Source organism: Rhamphochromis sp. 'chilingali' (assembly GCF_963969265.1).
Source record: "Rhamphochromis sp. 'chilingali' genome assembly, chromosome: 1".
In the NCBI taxonomy this organism is placed as follows: domain Eukaryota; kingdom Metazoa; phylum Chordata; class Actinopteri; order Cichliformes; family Cichlidae; genus Rhamphochromis; species Rhamphochromis sp. 'chilingali'.
Window position 1 is genome coordinate 25,425,408 of NC_137929.1, and position 18,711 is coordinate 25,444,118.

Here is an 18,711-nt window from a genome sequence, read left to right on the forward strand (position 1 = left end):
ATTAAGGTATATTTAAAGAGTTAATTCTTATCTTCTGCCCAAACACTCTACAAAGCCAACTTGGAGACGGAATGACCCACCTTCCATCTGTTTGTGTCTTTTATTCCTTGCTTGATCGCCTCAAGTATCTATACAAACCATTGCAAATAATGAAAAAATGACAGTTAATGAGCTTATGATGACTTAGACTGTATATGTACACAGAAGTGTGTAATTGTTGTATCAAAAAAGGGAATTCAGGAAGACTGAATTCACCCGTTGTTCCTCGGAAGCTTGGGAACTTGCGACTGAAGCAAGACACAGCAGAGAGAAGATGAGAAATAAGCCTTTGGTGGCTATAGTTGGTCCCCTGATTCTGGAAAAGACTGCTGCTGCCATTGCTCTTAGAAGTGGAACAAGCTATATATATATAGAGAGAGAGAGATTTTAGATATATTCACCAGCTTTTATTCACCAGCTTTTATTCACCAGCTTTCCATTTTTTTAAGTGATCATGCTTTCCAGGTTGATATAAATTTAATCTGTAAATGAATTCAATATAAATCATATAACTGTGCATGATTACGATTACTACACTTACCTGCTGAGTGAAGAAGAGCTGTTGTACCGTACGGGTGAAGAATGAAAACATAATGCTACAAAGGCTTTATATACGGTGTCACTCCAGCTCACACTATATCTCACGCTTGTGAAAAGCGCTTTCACTATTGTTTTTGTCAAAGTTGTGTTTGTCTAGTCCTGTTGATAGAAGCCCAACGGTTACTGTTATGAAATAACATCATGTAAAAAGAGGTTTTTCTAGTTGAAGCCTTTCCCGTAACCTAGGTTGGAAATGCATAATAAGTATCATAAATAAGTATCATAAATAAGTATCATAAATTACTTAATTACTTTTTAGTAGTGTTTAATAAGTAATAGTAAAGTTACTGTTTATATTTTCTTATTTTATAGGGTTTATTTAACTAAAAAATTAAACTTTTTATGAGTTCATCTGGTTCAGTCAGGTTAATATTGTGAATTAAGTTATTTTAAAGTAACTACACAGAGGAGTTTTATGACCAACAACTGATAATTTTCCTCACTTTTACTTTTAAAGCAAACAGTTGCATGCACATTAAAGACCTTTATCAAATTACATCACCATTTGAAACCTTTCTATTTAGGAATATATTGGTTCGTGGATAGTATATTACAAATACACACTCATGTATAACTAATACACATAAAAACAATTGCCCAGTCATAGCAATAATATGTCCAAAAAGCAGATTTGACAAGTTTAGGATTTTTTTTAATTATATTACTATCTCTTCACCATGTTTCTGAAAGCAGTAGGCATAGTAAAAGAAAAGAAAAGAAAAGTATACTACACAGAGCGATTACTATGATCTAAAAATAATTTAGGGCTAGCCATCATTACAATATTGAAGATCCATAATAACCAATAGAAGATACAAAATGAAAGAGAACACAGTAAGATAACAATATGTGAATATAAATTATTAAGAGCTATGAATGCCACACACACTTGTCAGGTACTTTTTCCAAGTTTGGTTATAATAATACCTGGAGTACCAATATAGCATTTTGCATATTATACTATTCCAATGTGAACAGTATAGATAGCATATTTCTTAAACAACCAATCTTTTCATGTCTAATGATGAGATCCAACGATGAGTTTTATAAACTTGAGGGTAGAATGATGAAGAAAACTATTTTCAAGAGTGTAAGCAAATCCATGCCAGTACCCTCCATAATGTCTGGGACAAAGACATCACAAAAATCCAAAGTAAAGACAAAATAGCTTCAACTATTTGCAAAACATGGGAATCATATTTGTCTTTTACTCAAATATTAATGAATGCACCCTGTCAACATGTGATGCCAGTATTGCTGACAGCATCCCTGTGTTAAGAGAACAACATAAACTTACAAAACATAAAGTTTTCTATGTGTTCGATAATAGTTTTAGATCTTTAAGAACATTGAAATAATGAGGTTCAGGAAAGAAAACAATTCCCAGTTCAGGAAGAGTAAAAACAAAACAAATAAATGCCTCATCCAGCTCTTTAATCAAAATAGTAATAACAATGATGCCAAACTCTAAATCATATCTATCATTTATTTTAAAGAAGTTAGAAACATTTATAGTTCATTCCATTGAGTTTTAGGATCTCCATCTTTTTTTTCACTTTCTTTTTCACCCATTTTTAACAAGTCATCTTCCTTTCTTTTGAACAGGATCTTGGATTTCTCAAGGAAGTGAATCAAGTTATTTACTAAATCCACCAGTGGTGGAAAATGCTCTGAAAATGATGATGTCTTCATTAGTTCCTGGGTAAATTGAAGATACTGTAGTTTTTCATCAGCTTCTCTTGAGACTGCCTTGATTTTCTGTAATTTGCAAAAGTAGAATGCATCAGTTGCTTAAGAACTGCATATTAACAACTGTAAGTGAAGAAAAAACATCCAGACTTTGATAAGTTTATAGTGACTTATAGTGTTACATTCAAATATTCCTCAGTTGTCTGTGAATTTGACGCATAGACCAGGGACAGCAGCAATAAGATGATTACAGCTTTGGTGTTTCTGACACCAGTCAGTCCTCTGCTTTTGGAGACGCCTGCTGCCGCCATCACTGGTGAAATAAAAACTTCTGGAGAGAAAATGACAGAAAATAAATGAAATGAATAAATGAAGAATTAAATGTATGCTTCCTGTTGTTATGTTATTATTATATATTGTATAAAACATATTAACTATAAACCATCTTATGGTATAGTTTTGGCTGATCTTACCTGGCTGGTGAAAGGAGAAAGAGCTGTTGCACTATACAGGTGTAGACTGAAAACACAATGGACTCACACGTTACAGATACTTTAAGTGCTCTTTCACTTTCATGTAATATGATCCACTTTATGGAAATTAAGGCCCATCAGTTCTGACTTTTAAACAGTCAAAGGATATTCCACATACGTCACCTTTAACAACAGCCACGACAGAAGCGTGGCAGAAAAAGGATAAGAATGTGGTTAAGCATGTAACTCAGCATCATTTCAAGAAAAAACTATCGACCGTTTGTGTACATGAACAGGAAAATCTAGATGGCTTTCCTGGGATTATTTTACAAACTGCCCTGAGACTGGGTTTGTTTAACACATGAGCTACTTATAAAGACAAAGAACTGTGTTTTTAGACATTAAAACAGAATATACAAATGAACGGAAAGCGAACGTAATCCAATGTTAGAGCCAGCATCACTTTTGTTAAAAATGAGACCAGTTCATAAAACCAGTTCTCCAATGATTAAACTTTTTGGTTTTCGTTTAGTATTCATCACATCATTCTCATATAATCAATAGTATATCTCAACACTAAAATCGACATTACATATATTGAGCAACATAAGCATGAAGCAATATACTTATAACCTGGTAACAGTGTTCATAATTTGATGCAAACACTAAAAACAAAAGTATAAGAAGTACAATTCAGACCCTTTCAGACCTTTATTTGCAGTGTGCTTTTTACATCCATTTGTTTCATTGTTTCTAAAATATGTCATCCTTTGATATTGATTGTATGTATTATAGGGTTACACATGGCCAATTTCATCAGCGAGCCACAGTCATCCTTCCTTGTGAATTTCACAGTTTGTAAAAATAGGCATTTATAACAAATCATCAGTATTACTAATTTTACTTGACAAACAAAATATACGTGTTTGGTGGTTGATGTTTCCAAATAAATCACAGATTCGGACTAGAATATTCCTGTGCTTTTAGTTCAGCAGCATTGAAGGGAACTTGACCAGATAGCTCATTGTATCCTCATCACATTATTGAGGTATAACCAGAAAACATAGCCTGGCCCTTTTATTTCAGAATGGCAAGGAAAGAAAGGATATATAAAATATAGTGTGTATAATCTAGTTAGCCAAAAACAGTGTAAGAGCTGTTTGGTTACAGAATTTAGATTTTTGGCAGTGAGAAAACACTGGATACCAATCAGCCACAGTTCTTGTACTTTCTTCTGAATTTTAAAAATAAAAATTGCAAAAAAAAAAGAAAAAAAGGCAATGATAACAGTTTTATTAAGTTTTTATTCACATTAAAGTGTTTCTTCATATAAATCATTAATAATTGTCAATTACTTCACATGCAAAATCCCCATGATCAGTGGCTTGTACTTGCATTACAACTTTTTTTTAATGAAAATAATGAAAAAGAGAAATTTGAAAAGTTATTTTTTCAGGTCAAACGTAAGTTTACAGTTAGATTTACTCAGCAATTTAAAATATCACTGGGACTCATAAGGGAAAAACATCAAACTGAAACTGCATGGTATAAAAGAGAAGTTTTACAAACACAATACAAAGAGTATTAGAGACATATGCAGACTAATGTGTTACAATTCATCTTTATGTTTCTCTACGTGTGTTAGCCGCTCCATCACAACATTTAGTTTCTCTTCATAGTCCTGGATTTCTCCAGCTGTCATCTCAAGGTATTTGTCTATGTACTTCTTGGTGGCTTTCAGGAATGTTTTCACGTCATCAATTAAATCCAGCAGTGGTGAATAATGTTCACTTGTTGTATTTAGAGTTTCATAGAAAATGTCCAGTAAGCGCATATAATCATCATAGAATAGTGGAATATAGAATATGTCTAATTTGAGATTATCCTGGAGGAGAAAATAAAGTAAAACAAATGTGTAAAAATACTTTTATATTCTTTTTTTGGTTTTGGTTGTTTAATAAATTTATAAATATTTATATTAGCAGTGATAGATATTTCACATTACTCATTCACGCTAACAACATGGACAGAGACAGACTCACCTTCCTTGTCACTGCTGCTTGTTGTAATTTCTGAATGTTTTCTTTCAGTCCTTCCTGCAAATCCAGATAGAGAATGTCCTCAAGCAGCCATGTGAAACATGTGTGCCAAAGGCAAACTGGTAAAAGTAAAACTACAACTGGTGTGTGTGTGTGTGTGTGTGTGTGTGTGTGTGTGTGTGTGTGTGTGTGTGTGTGTGTGTGTGTGTGTGTGTGTGTGTGTATATATAACAATCATTTTACCAGTTGGTCCTTCTTTATCAGTGAACTTGAAAGGTTGACCAGAACCAACAGGGTGAATATGATGAATAAACCCCTGGTGGTTGTGACACCACTCACTCCTTTGCTTCTGGATAAATTCACAGTTGTCATCACTCTTCTGAAGAAAACAGAGCATGAAGTAAATTTAAACGTTTAAGTAAGAAAATTGCAAGTTTTAATTTGAGTGAAAATTGTATAAAAATACCTGCAATATCCTCTTATAGTACAGTGTTCCAGTTTGGTTTTTTTTAACTTGCTACAGGAGAACTAATGAATGATAATATGAAGGGCTCACACCACAAAATGCTTTATATTCTTCAGTGTCCCCTCCCCCATGACACAGCTTACCTGTGCGTGACTTGGCTTGTCTGTGGGTGTGTCTGTGTGCCTCTGATTTCTAGAAGTGGCAATATTCACTTTTGTTTTACAGTAAAACACAAACTTCATTTATGGTAAAAAACAAAATAAGTTCAATTCAATTATATATCACCAAATCACAAAAACTGTCGCCTCAAGGTGCTTTATATTGTAAGGTCGACCATATGACTTCCTATGAGCAAGCACTTTGGCGACAGTGGGAAGGAAAAACTCCCTTTTAACAGGAAGAAACCTCCAGCAGAACCAGGCTCAGGGAGGGGCGGGGCCATCTGCTGCGACTGGTTCAGGAGAGAGAAGGAAGACAGGATAAAAGACCGGCTGTGGAAGAGCGACAGACATTAATAACAAGTATGATTTTATGCAGAGAGGTCTATTAACACATAGTGAGTGTTTGAGCTGTCACATTGTGACAAACAGAAAATTGTGCCATTGTAATTGTTAGCCACATGATGTATATTTTGAATTTCACCGGATTGACAAAAGGTTGCGTTCTCAACCGAGTGAAACTGGTTGACATTGAGTTTTAAAACAGCATTTTAACCAAATCTTTTTTTTGTTTAGTTTTTTTGTTTTTTTACCATTTGCCTATTTACACTACGTTTAGCACATGCCATGCCATTATTTACCTTGAATTCTTAATAGAACGGTTCACATTCCTTTAATCTGTTTTGTTTAATTTTTTTATAAGCACAGTGGGTTTGTCAACATTGTCATGGCTACTGAACGGACCCACGCGCAGACAGTTCTTTCAAGGAAACAAAAAGGGGATTTATTTACAATAGGGATCACCTTAGTGCAAAATATATGTACAGTGAGTTGGGAGGGGGTCCAGGGCTCCAGGGAGAGAAGGGGGGGGGAATCCACACACACGCTTCCTCTTCCACTCAGTCACCGCCACCGCTCCTCCGCACACACGCACTCCTCTTCAGCCGCACTCGCCCCAACACTCCACACACTGCCCCACTTGGACAGGTCCGGTGATTCGGTCCAGAATCTACAGACAGAAGGTCAAAGGTTAGTTCCACAACATAAAACACGTGTAAGCGATTCTTCTTTGAATATGCCGCGAGCACGAACTCAGGTGGTTCGACGTTCCAGCGGTGAGCTGCTCTGTGCCACTGCCTTAAATAGCAGCTGGGGAAATCAGCCAGATCAGCCGCAGGTGGACACCATCCACAGGGGTGCGTGGGCCAAGAGTGAGAGCCCGTAATGAGCTCCACCCAGGCAGAGAGGAGGAGGAGAGACAAAAAACTAAAACTAACAACAACAAAACCTGTAGCCAGCGTGGGCCAACCAGAGAGACACGGGGACCGTGACAAACATTTTCATTTTAACACTAACCATAGTCGTGCTTTCTTGTTTACTGTGAGTTTCTTGTCTTGTCTTGTCAACTATTTTGCAGATGACACCTAGTTATATCTCTTATATCTATATTCCTCCCTCGCACCTTTTTCTCTTACAGAATACCTACCTCAATTAAAATGCTGGTTCACCTCTAATTTTCTGAAGCTTAATTAGGATAAAACTGAAATCGTCCTTAGTGGCACTAAATCCTACCTACTGAAGGCAAATCATTTCTCACTCACCATCCATAGCTCCACAGTTTTCCCTTTACCTCAGGTTAAGAGCCTTGGAGTCATCCTAGACAGTTCACTATCCTATAAAATCTCAGATCAATAATCTCACCCGTTCTGCCTATTTCCCTCTACGCAACATTAACCGATTACATCCTTCTCTTTCTACCCCATCTACGTCCATTCATGTCCATAGTCTCGTTACCTCTTGTATTGACTATTATACTTCTCTCTTGCATGGTCTCCCCCAAAAATCCCTCCATAAGCTTCAACTGGTTCAAAATTCTGCTGCCCGCATTATTACCAGAACCACCTCCCACCTGTGTGTGTGTGTGTGTGTGTGTGTGTGTGTGTGTGTGTGTGTGTGTGTGTGTGTGTGTGTGTGTGTGTGTGTGTGTGTGTGTGTGTGTGTGTGTGAATAGCCCTGTTTTCCTTGCTTTTGCTTTTGTTTTTGTGAACTTCCAACCTTACAAAAGCTTAACAAGTGCAATGTTACTTTTTACAAGTTTAAATCAAATCACCAGTGATTTTTGTCCTGCTTTCATTTCAGAAGAAATTAATGTTTTGTTATATTTGATATTAAATGCCATGACTTTCAAGAGATTCTTAAGTATGCTCTGTCAGGGCATCCCCATGCTCTATGCATGGGGATGCGGACGGCAACGGCGGTGATGTGGAAGCAGTCCAGGGGGCCGACCGTGCGGACGGCAACCGTGCGGACGGCAACGGCGGCGACTCAGGCGAAGGGGGTCTGGGGGCCGTCCCCGACGGCCATAGTGCCCGACCAATAGCCTGGTACGTAGCCGGTTAACTGCAGACCCAGACATAGAGGATGGACCAGGCGACGCAGAGGCAGAAGCTGGACCAGGCGAGGGTGAAGGCACGGAGGCTGCTGCAGGCGAGGCTGAAGGCTCAGAGGCTGGACCAGACGAGACTGAAGACACTGAGGCTGGGCCAGACGAGGATGAAGACTCGGAGGCTGGGCCAGACGAGGAAGCCAGAGACGGTGGCGCTGCGGGCGGCGGCGTGGCTGGACGGATCCCTCGGAACCTCCAGTGACGACAGGAGACAAAGGCCAGAGCGGTCCCAAGGCGTTTTTTTTTTTTTTTAATAAATAGTTTGAAATGTTTATTTTTTTTTTAAAAACGCCTTGGCTACATTTTAAGGTAAACAGCTGCAAAAATCTTGTGTGTTTGCTTAACTCAGTTACTTTTTTGAAGAAGTAACTATATAATTAATTGCCCAACATTGGTCATTATATACTGTATTTTGCAGAGAGAGAGTTACAGACTCTCTTATTTTAACTTCCAATAGTGTTAACATACTACACAGGTCATGAACAAGATTTTTTTAAATTTTCATTGTAAGTGGGCTAAAGCAGTTAATCAAAAGTAGTCTAACATAAATGTAAATGCTGTAATTTGATTATTTTAATAAACCATGTAGCTTGGATGGATTTGATGCCGGCGTGACCACAGTGCACACGTCTGATGTCGCTCACAGTGGTCCAAGGGATGCTCAGGGAGTTTGTGTGTTCGCTCAGACACATGAAAAATTAACCAATCTGTAATCTGGGAAAACTGGAGAGAAAAAGACTCAGCTTTTGCATTCCTATAGTTGGTGTGATAAGAGAGAATGAAATAGAATCAACCAAAAAACAGAGACCAGCAGGTTTGGCGAGCATTTATCTCTTGGCTGAAGGTAGATAAACCATGTTCTTGTGGTCGGTCCACATGGTGAAGAGCTGCTCTGCTCACTCAAGCCAGTGACACCACTCCTCCAGTGCCAGTTTGATTGCCACGAATTCTCTGTCCCTGATGTCATAATTTCGCTGTGGGGATCCAGTACATGAAGTTTGGGGTTATAGAAGAAAAATAAAATTATTGATTCTATTGAAAGTGATGTAGACATATTGAGAAACATCTTTTCTGCTTTTAAAAAAGGCATTAAATAATACATTAAATCATAAAACAGGGGAATGTAGATGGTGAAATAGAGGGTATTACACCATATGCACATATTATGTTTGGTATCCTAAGAAAAACTGTTGTCTTTTACTAAACTGCTTTATTTTTCCCAAAAGGTTGATTCTGTTCATCTGGATGCAGGGTTTTCAGTGGGTGAAACGTTTTCTCACTTATCCAAGTGACTTTCCCCAACCTTATAAACAGTACATTTGCACAATAACTGAAACCAGCCCACTGAATGAACAATGGGCTCTGAGGTCAGTTCCTTGATCATTAATATGCAAATTGGCATAAACCACCAAAGACCACTGATCAATGGCCCTGAGTACCAGTCACAGAGAGTTGGCGTATGGCTACAATCACAGCATTGTAAGATGAAGAAAGATGTACCATTAGGTCTCCTACTCATTTCAGATAGTCTTTCCCTTTTCACGTAAATGATGCTGTGATTGCAGCCATTCTCCAAATATCTGTGAATGGTACTCATGACCATTGATCAGTGGTCTTTGATCAATGGTTGTTGATCAATGAGTATGACTGATTTTGAAAGCAATGTGCAAGTCAGGCGTTAATGATTATTAAATTAGTATAGTGCTGATAACTACAACTACTAAAAATAAATAATGCTTTAGTTTAGTAAAGTTTACATTGTTCCTCACACCCAGAGGCACTCACAGCATTAGTGTCAAATTTTCACTGTTCTGCATCCTGTATTAAGAAAGTTAAAGATAATAAAAATCTTGGCTTTTGGATGCATGAGAAACTTCAAACATCATCGTGTATAAGTTGAATGTGTCTAATGTTTGTTTGTTTCTTATGGTTTGGCGCCCTCTTGTGATCTCAGTCAGTATTCTGTGATCTTTGTTTATCTGACTACTTCAATACAAGCACTCAGTTAGAGGTGCAGTTTTTACGCTAGTCTTGGTCCATGAATGCATGTAGGCTTGCATGCTGTGTTACAACCTTGTAAGGCATGTACAGACCAACTCAGTTTTGCTGTTGACTTACAGAGTACACATCTTTAGTCAGGCCATTTTACCAGAATTACACTAGAACTGGAGCCCCAAAAGCACAAAGGCTAAGGCTAAGTACAGATTTACAGTTTTTATTAACAAAACTAAATGAGTCAGTTGATCAAATGTGTCCCTGTGTGCAAAGGTAGAGGATTAATCAGTGAAGTGGTAAGTGGTCCAGAAAATTCCTTTCAGGTATCAAGTTGAACAGGTGAGGGAATCTGAGGTAGAATTTTCCTTTTCCAAGGTATGAATCAAGAGGAGACAGTGAGGAGGTAACAGCTGGAACACCGAGGGTTTTCTAGGACAGAGGACAAGAGAGGAACAGGTGTAGGAATCATTTAACTGGAGTGAAGACCTTGATTTGCTACTAGCTGTGAAAATAGTCTATATGATTATCTGTACGCTCTGGCAATGTGTCAGTCTGACTGTAGAAACAGTCATAAAGTTTGTATCTGTCTTGTGTGAAACTTGTATGAAAAGCATACAAGAGTGAAAACAGATATAAGATCCCTTGAAAAATTATATAAATGAAAGTTGTATGTTTTGGATACTTACAAAAACAATATATGAAAGTAATGAGAAAGTGGCCACTTTCATGAGTAAATCATAAAAAGCCTTATATGATTCACTATATGAAGTAGGCCACATCTTATGCAAGTCTTTTATAAGTTTTTACTATTTCTTTTCCATATGGGTAAATACACAGAGGGTAATGATCTGATCAAAGGCAGGGATGTTGGGAACCTATCAGGAACAGAAACAGGACCTCAAATGCAGCCAAACCTGCTGTAATGAACTGCTGGTCTGTACCATAAATTATCATTACGGGGGAGCTTTGTGCACAGTAGCATTAATGACGGATGCACTCAGTAAACTGTATAGAGCAGTCTGTCATGCACAGTCATAAGCTGTATAAAGTCCATGTAAGTTGCAATAATATTTTAATCAATTTCAGTGTTAAGTTTGTTTCTAACGTAAGGTATGTTACTGCATTTGTATCATGAGATACGTGAAAACTTTCTCGTTCTGTACTTATGTTACATGCATCCATGTGCTATTTTTTAACTTAGACATGTGTGTCGCTCAAGCTAGCAGCGCCCCATGAGAAACGGGACGAATGTTTACGTGTTCACGGGAGTTTGCACCCTTGGCAAGTGGACTGAGGTATGTGATGCAATGTGATCTGATGTTATATTTTATCCAGCTGAACTGTGAAACACATTGACACTTTTAAACAGCCTTTATTTAGTTTTATTTAAGCAGTGACTGTAAATCTCAGAATTACTTGTTTTGTTTTGTTTTAATATACCTGATCGAATTGAAGCGCATTTGTTAATATTGCTTATTGCTAAGGTTCAAGGGGACTGTACAGGTATCAATTTTTTCTTATTTTATAGTTTTCACGGTGCTCAACGATGTCCAGAGAATGAGCCGTGTTTGGTGAGGAAATAAATGGCTGCACCCGTTAGAGACTCTTCTATTGTTCTTGATGCCAAGGGCTGCTACACCTGTCATTCACAGCCACACTCACACCAGATGGCAACGAGTGGAGGAGAGCAAAAGAAACAAGCACTCACACAATGAGAGTTGCCAAGGCCATAAATCCTCACCTTTGTGAATCTTGTTTTCTTGTAAATAGTTTGTTTACAGGAAAATGAAACAAGCAATAAGTAAAGTTTCTCATGAAATGAAAGAATGCAACACACAGGATGTGTGATACCCATTATGCCACTTTTTCCACTGACAGTGACACACACACACACACACACACACACACACACACACACACACACACACACACACACAAACAGTTGCGCAAAATGGGAGGTGTAACCAAAAGCATGTATAAAAGAACTTTGTGATGTGCCGTATTTTCATTTCTTCATTCATCAGCTTCTTTTGACATCACAGGTAAGTAAATCACTGTAACATGGTTTATACAGACTTCACATTTTTTTTTATATAGAAATTAAAATGTTTCAGATTGATTTGTAATTTGAGTTTTTCAGTTGTGATTCTTTGTGAATCCTTAAAGTTGCACTTTTTTGAATGATAACTCCACTGGATAATGAAGACAGTCAGCTGCAGTTTGTAAACCTTCCATTCAAATTTTAACGCTGTACAACTTTGACTTAGAGACAGAGTTGCTAAGAACAGCAATGGCATCAGTGACTGTTTGCAGCACCACCAAAGGCTTGTTCCTCATCTTCACGCTGCTGTCTCTGGTTTGCCTTTCAAGTGCACTGATAGACAAGGACCAGCTGGTAAATTGTTTTTTCTTATGCTTCAGTAATTTTGCGAGTCACCACAAACAAAGTTGCTGGTGTAATTTAAATTCTTTTAATAACTGTATATGCTGGATTTTCAGAAACAACTCAAAGAAAACTATCAGAACATAAAACAAGAGACGGACAGACTGAAGGTCAGTACATGTTCAGAGAACTGCGGACATATATGACCAAATATAACGTTACAACATAGTAAACTGCATTCATGTAATATGAAACTGTTACATTTTATCCCATCAGGCTGAGCGTGTGGAAAGAGTGAACTTTGGTTCTGAACTGTTGAGTGAATACTTGAGCCTTATGGACCAGTTGATCGCACTGGTGAAGAAATCTGCAAAAGTTTTACCTGATGGTTTTCCTCGAGTTGATACATTTATGGAGAACATTAAGAATTCCGTCAAGGAAAGTAAGGCTAACATTGACAGGGAGAATGAGGAGTTGGGTGAGAAAACAGAGGAAACTGAAAAGAAACTGGGACAACTGAAAAGAATGATTGAAGTCCTCGAGGAAATGCAAGCTGAATTGTAAATCCCATGTCAGTCATTTCATTTTTCTCTAATAATGCATCTTTTATATCTGTGGTTAGTTTCTATTTCATATAGTACAGCTTCTCTTAACTTCAGTTTAACTTTTTTTAGAGCTGTCATTCTTCTTTACTATCTGATATAAAAAAAAAAAACATTTCACTATCAGCTACCATTGTGCGCAGACTCATATGTGCTGATGACAACTTTTAAGAATACATTTCCAGTTGGTACTTGTTTTTCTGCCATAACTTAGATATAAAAGTGGAAACAATGTTTATGTAAACTGCAAACTGCCACACAATAAAGACATTTACCTACTACTGTTATTGTTTCTATTCTTCAGCAATAAGATGACAGATTAATAACCTGCTCACATTCTTGTGAAATGCAAGTATGCCCTCACCAGAAAGAAGTAGTTGTAGTAGTTGTAGTTGTTGTAGTTGTAGTTGTAGTTGTTGTTGTAGTTGTTGTTGTTGATGATTTATTCATTTATTTTTTATGGTAATTTGCAGCATTCGTATTTTTGCATTGAATTGGGCTAACCACATCTGCGTGTCAATAGTGGCTCTGAGTACCAGTCACAGAGAGTTAGCGAATGGCTGCAATCACAGCATTGTAAGATGATGAAAGATGTACCCTTAGGTCTCCTACTCAATTCAGATAGTCTTTCCCTTTTCGCGTAAATGATGCTGTGATTGCAGCCATTCCCCAAATCTCTGTGAATGGTACTCATGGCCATTGATCAATCTTCGATCAATGGTTGGTGATCAATGGCCATGACTGATTTTGAAAGCGATGTGCAAGTCAGGCGTTCTCGCTGGCAAGCCTCAGCGCCCTGGTCAGCTGACAATTGTCTGTTAAACCAGCGGGAATGGAGACGTCCAAAAACCTTGGAGGACTTTTGCAAATAAGTAATGTCTTATTTTGTTCCAGACAGAATGCATTTTAGGATACTTGGCTGCACCAAGTACACAGAACTCACTACTGATGCACTCTTGATAGAAGCAGAGCAAGAGCACATCCAGGCATTTTGAGTCTACTTGACTTAATGTGTACTTTGAATTTGAACCAGGTAAAAAGTGACATTGGCATAATTTTTACAACAATGCCCCAATTTGCTGGGTTTTTGGGACATTCATTTATATTCACTTTTCTTGAAGTCCCATCACAGCATCTAAATCAGGTCACCCCTCCACCATTGTGACTGACAGTTTTATGAGAACTTTCATGTGAATGGGTGAATGCACAAGTTTGAGTGCTCAGATGAGTAGAAGAGCGCTATATAAGAACCAGTCCATTTACCTACTGGTGGTCCGGGCAAATCCAGGTTTTGATTGTGTGATCTCTTTCTTCTTTCAGAAATATGGGAAAGAATACATGAAGTGAGTAAAAACTGAGGAATGCAGTAAAGAAAACTCTGTGTGTGTGTGTGTGTGTGTGTGTGTGTGTGTGTGTGTGTGTGTGTGTGTGTGTGTGTGTGTGTGTGTGTGTGTGTGTGTGTGTGTGATTTGTAGCGTGAATTGTGAAAGACATGTGGCTGCTAGCAGTCACTGTTCATTGAACTGCAGACTGAAGGCAGCAGATCATTGGTTCCTGACCGGTTTCAGTCTGACTCGCTTCTTCTCTAAAGGAAGTTTCACTCATTACAACTTGTCAACCGTCGGCTTCCTTCCTCGCCGAGCCCTTTCTATCCTCACCTCTGATTCTCGATGCTGCTCTCGCTCTCAGTCACACGTCACCTTATGAATGGGTGACAGCGTTTCCAATTGAACCCTTTCTGCACCAGCGCTCTGCCACGTTAACTGTGGAGGTGCTTTCAAATAACTGTGCACCTTTCCACGCACCAAATCTGCAGTTGCCCCCACCTGCTGTGCGCTTGCACGGTGTGCACACACTCACACAAACTCAACCATTTATCCTCTGGATGCCCTTTTTCTCAAAACAAAACAAAGTCACACTACTCCATGTGTCGCGTTCAGTATCTGGTGGTCGGCAGACAGACCTGAGCTCCTACATAACACTATTTACATATTTACTTTTTTTATTTGGACCTTTTATATATTATTTGCACTGCTTTGCAGATGCTCTGTATCTCATTGTACAACTGTATAGTGACAATAATAGCATTCTATTCTATTCTATTCTCCAAAATTTCCTCCCCCTGCTAATATTGAATCTTTCAAAGCTGACCTGTTGCTCTGAAAGCTGATTTCTTACATTTCTTTTCTGTTCATGTAAACAGTGAAATTCTGACTTGACATGATCAGACTTCAAAAGTTGATTGACAGCCACGTCCCCAAAATACTTTCAGTGAAACGCACTCTGGACGTGGGGTTCGCCGTCGTTCGCGTCGTGATTTTGGATTCTTAATATGTGTCTTTGTTTTGGTTTGACTCCGGTGCCAGCCTTAGTGGGTGAATGACCGTTGGACTTTGGCTCTAGTGATTTCATCCTCACATGACATAATACAATACAAGTCATTTCCTGCTCTAGGTGAGCTCGCTGGCATGTGCACACAGACGACGCAGAATCAGTGGCTGCAGTCTCTCTGGGTGCAGCACCTCAAGCCTTTTTGTACACGTCACTTATTTTATTTTTACACCTGGTAAACTGATTTTATTGCCACGTATCAGAGTGTTTTTATTTGACCTCTTCTTTTGGATTTATACTGAAGTTGATAAAGGTTCAATTCCAGTATTTAGCTTTCTGACAGAGTGGAACATTTTTCAGTGCCGGTGAATCCGAGCATGGCTGTTATTAAAATAACAATGAACCAGGTGAATTCCCTGAAACATTTACTGCAGTGCGAAAAAGCCTCTAGTTTCACAATAGTCAAAATGTGCATTTTTGGTGATAAGAACAAAAGTGTGTGTGTGTGTGTGTGTGTGTGTGTGTGTGTGTGTGTGTGTGTGTGTGTGTGTGTGTGTGTGTGTGTGTGTGTGTGTGTGTGTGTGTGTGTAAGAAGTGCTGTGGGTGGTGTATAACCAAGAGTGATGGAAAGAGATGTGTTAAAATGTGGACAGAAGAATAAGAGAGGGAAAGTGTTAATAAGTAGTGATGAAAATGACATTAAATATGTCTTAGTGTGTTAGTACAGGTGGCTACGGAATTGGATCAACGTCCTCCACAAGCTCAGCGGCCGGAGCAAAATGATAGCTTAACATAATTGGAACCACACCCAGCCCATGTTTTGGCTGAATTTTACACAGCTTCACTCCATGTACATCTTAACCTGAGGAACAAGCTTCGAACACTGGCCTAAACCCTAAACCTTAAAGGGTTCAGCAGCATGTATAAATACCATGGAAGCATGCACTCCTGATCACAAGCTGGGAGGTTCACCTGCGACATCACTATGTGTGAACGGACTTGAGAAGACTGTCTGAGTTTCACATTTGCCATACTAGGAGTTGAAATGGCAAAGACAGAGACTGAAAAGATTGAAAGACAAAAGGCAAAGCTTTATTTATTTACCATTATACCATTATTTAGATTCATGCGCGGTTTTCCACTATCAGCAATGATTGGTACGATTGCATGTGACTGGATAAATGCATGTGATTGGTATAAATACATATGAATGGACTGGGACTGGACTGATGATGTGGACTAAGTGTGACTGACTTGAAATTGAGAAGACGATAACTATTTTAGGATTAATCAATGCTAATGCCTAATAAACCCTAAACAGTGAAAAAAGGGTGGATGTGTGTGTTTGCGTTTGCTTGTTTTTGCAGGAGCAGGAGGATGACAGAGACCAGAGGAGGGGAGACTGGAGGTCCACATGAGTCTGGGCGGGCCTTGCAGACCTAACCCTTTAGATAGCACTTTTCTGTGTTACTGATTTTGTGTGGAGAAAACTGTGTTTTCCTGGCTGCTTGTTGGTTACAGTAACACGCTGTATTGTTGGCAAATGTTAAATGCTGCAGGAGGAAAATGTGTATTCAATGTGAAACACATACTGTGTTAAAATCAGTATCACTCCTTTCACAGACAAGGAGGGTTGACCACATGATTTACAGCAACACCTCTGGAATCTGTTGATCCAGGCCCGACCTGCCAGGACAAACCGCTGGCTAATGTTTTTTTTCCCTCTCTAAGGGTTCTGGCATCACACAGGCAGACATGAGTGAAATGAAGACGGTTGTGCAGTGATTACAGAACATCTTAGTGTGGGGCTCATTATCATATCATTATTCATTTTAAGGTGTTGAGCTCAAAGTGTGAAAACAAGTGAGTGACATTACTTAAGATAAGTTACTGGTTACAGTAGTTTTAATTAAACACATGGGATGATCCATGGTTTAGGCAAATTATGGTAACAGTAGTGTTTTAATGATTTGGGGAAATAAACTGCATATGGCACACTTTTGTCTGTGGTGTTGGATGCCTTATTACTCTCATAACCTACAGTTGTTTGTAAGTGTGAAGTTCATATTTACTCACCGATTTTGGTTTCTAGGTAATTGTGGTGTGGATGCAGGCTCCAGGCAGAGCCAAGAGTTAGACCCACTTACCATGACATTAATGCTGATGTTAGTCTTTAACACAGGGTTTACAGGGCTGAAGCGAAATTACTCCGGAGGAGAAGCCATGATGTTGTCTGAGAATTTGTGTAACTAACCTTTTCCTTTTTGTTATTCTCCTGGTTCTGATGAGTTGACTCATGGGAGAGACCATGCGTCAAAAGGAGAAGTTTTCAAATAGAAGTTTTTCCTCCTAGCAAAAAATACAGGTGCAGCAGCCAGAGTATTGCTGGAAGAAATTGTCCCAAGGGTGGAATCTCCTGACTGAGACTGGGTGCTGATCAGAAGTCTTCAGAGACCCAGCGAGAAGCAGGGACCATTCATAGCAGAGCTGACAGCCCAGGCAGTGGTTGAGGTCAAAGGTCGTGCGGTTTGGGGCCCTACTAGTCATCATGAGAAGATTCCAGAACCACAGCAATAACCATAAAGCTGCGTTGGAACGAGAGGGTGAGGGGTGAAAAGAGCGCCCTCCTCCAACAAGGGCGTGCCAAGCTCCAACTCAACGACTGCAGAGCAGGCTCTGTGCCACCCGAGAGGGATCAGCGAATGAATGCAGATCACACCTACTTAAACAGCCAATCAGTTTCCCTGGAAAGCTTAGTATGTTTTTAAGTTACGGAGGTCGTTGGGGTGACGTTAATAATCATTTTATAAATGATATGCATTTACATGACTCTCCGAGCATCACAAACTCTGTTAGAGTCCTGAGCATGAGTAAAAGTGATTGGAGTAATTATAGCATGCAAGTTTTACAGCAACTTGTGCACATTTTGTAGGGTAGGTAGATTGATTATCTAGCATGTCAGTTCCTGATGTGTAAGTGCATTAGGCCCTCATTGTCTGAGTAAACATAGTAACAACAGTTGTGAGTTCTTTTGACATGTGTACTCAATTTTGACACATTTGACACCGTAGAGATAGGATTTGGGGTTCATCACATTTCATTGAGGGATTTTGACAGACCTCAAACATGCTGGAAGCACCTAAAGAAGGAAGTTGTTCTTTGAGAATTAAATGTGGTTGTTTTGGTTTCCCCAATCACTGATGTGGGCACAGTAAAGATAATTGTAAATGCCTTGGAGAGGGTTTACACCTTTTAAACTGGCTGATGGCCCTACAGTAGTAAAGAGTACAGTACACTGCATAGACAGAGAGGAAAGAGCTATAATTCTGTTGTAAAATGTAGCTCAGAAGTGTTTGATATATGTTGGCTGTGTGGAAATTCATGGCTACTTTTGGGTTTTACTTTAAAACTCGAGAAGCACTAACATCAGTGTTAGTATATGTTTGTGGTATTAATTTACCTACAGGTTCAGACATATTCACTGTCCTTG

The 18,711-nt window shown here is 38.8% G+C and overlaps 1 protein-coding gene and 1 long non-coding RNA gene across 3 annotated transcripts; one reads left to right on the plus strand and one right to left on the minus strand.

Annotated features, from left to right (window-relative positions):
- Window positions 1–4,190: 4,190 nt before the first annotated feature.
- Window positions 4,191–7,579, minus strand: LOC308403055. 2 transcript variants are annotated; one of them, XR_013972852.1, is made up of 4 exons: window positions 5,307–7,579; window positions 5,084–5,219; window positions 4,844–4,897; window positions 4,191–4,686 (listed from the first exon to the last, which is right to left on the minus strand). It is a non-coding gene; the product is annotated as an uncharacterized lncRNA (long non-coding RNA). The 2 variants fall into 2 exon arrangements; XR_013972853.1 differs by having other exon boundaries at window positions 5,084–7,579.
- A 4,355-nt stretch (window positions 7,580–11,934) lies between these two features.
- On the plus strand, window positions 11,935–14,319 carry LOC308411741 (uncharacterized protein). Its single transcript, XM_080905756.1, has 4 exons — window positions 11,935–11,947; window positions 12,173–12,300; window positions 12,405–12,458; window positions 12,565–14,319. Exons 2-4 carry the CDS (start codon window positions 12,196–12,198, stop codon window positions 12,850–12,852), a joined length of 447 nt encoding a protein of 148 aa, XP_080761882.1. The 5' UTR covers window positions 11,935–11,947; window positions 12,173–12,195; the 3' UTR covers window positions 12,853–14,319.
- The last annotated feature ends 4,392 nt before the right edge of the window (window positions 14,320–18,711 follow it).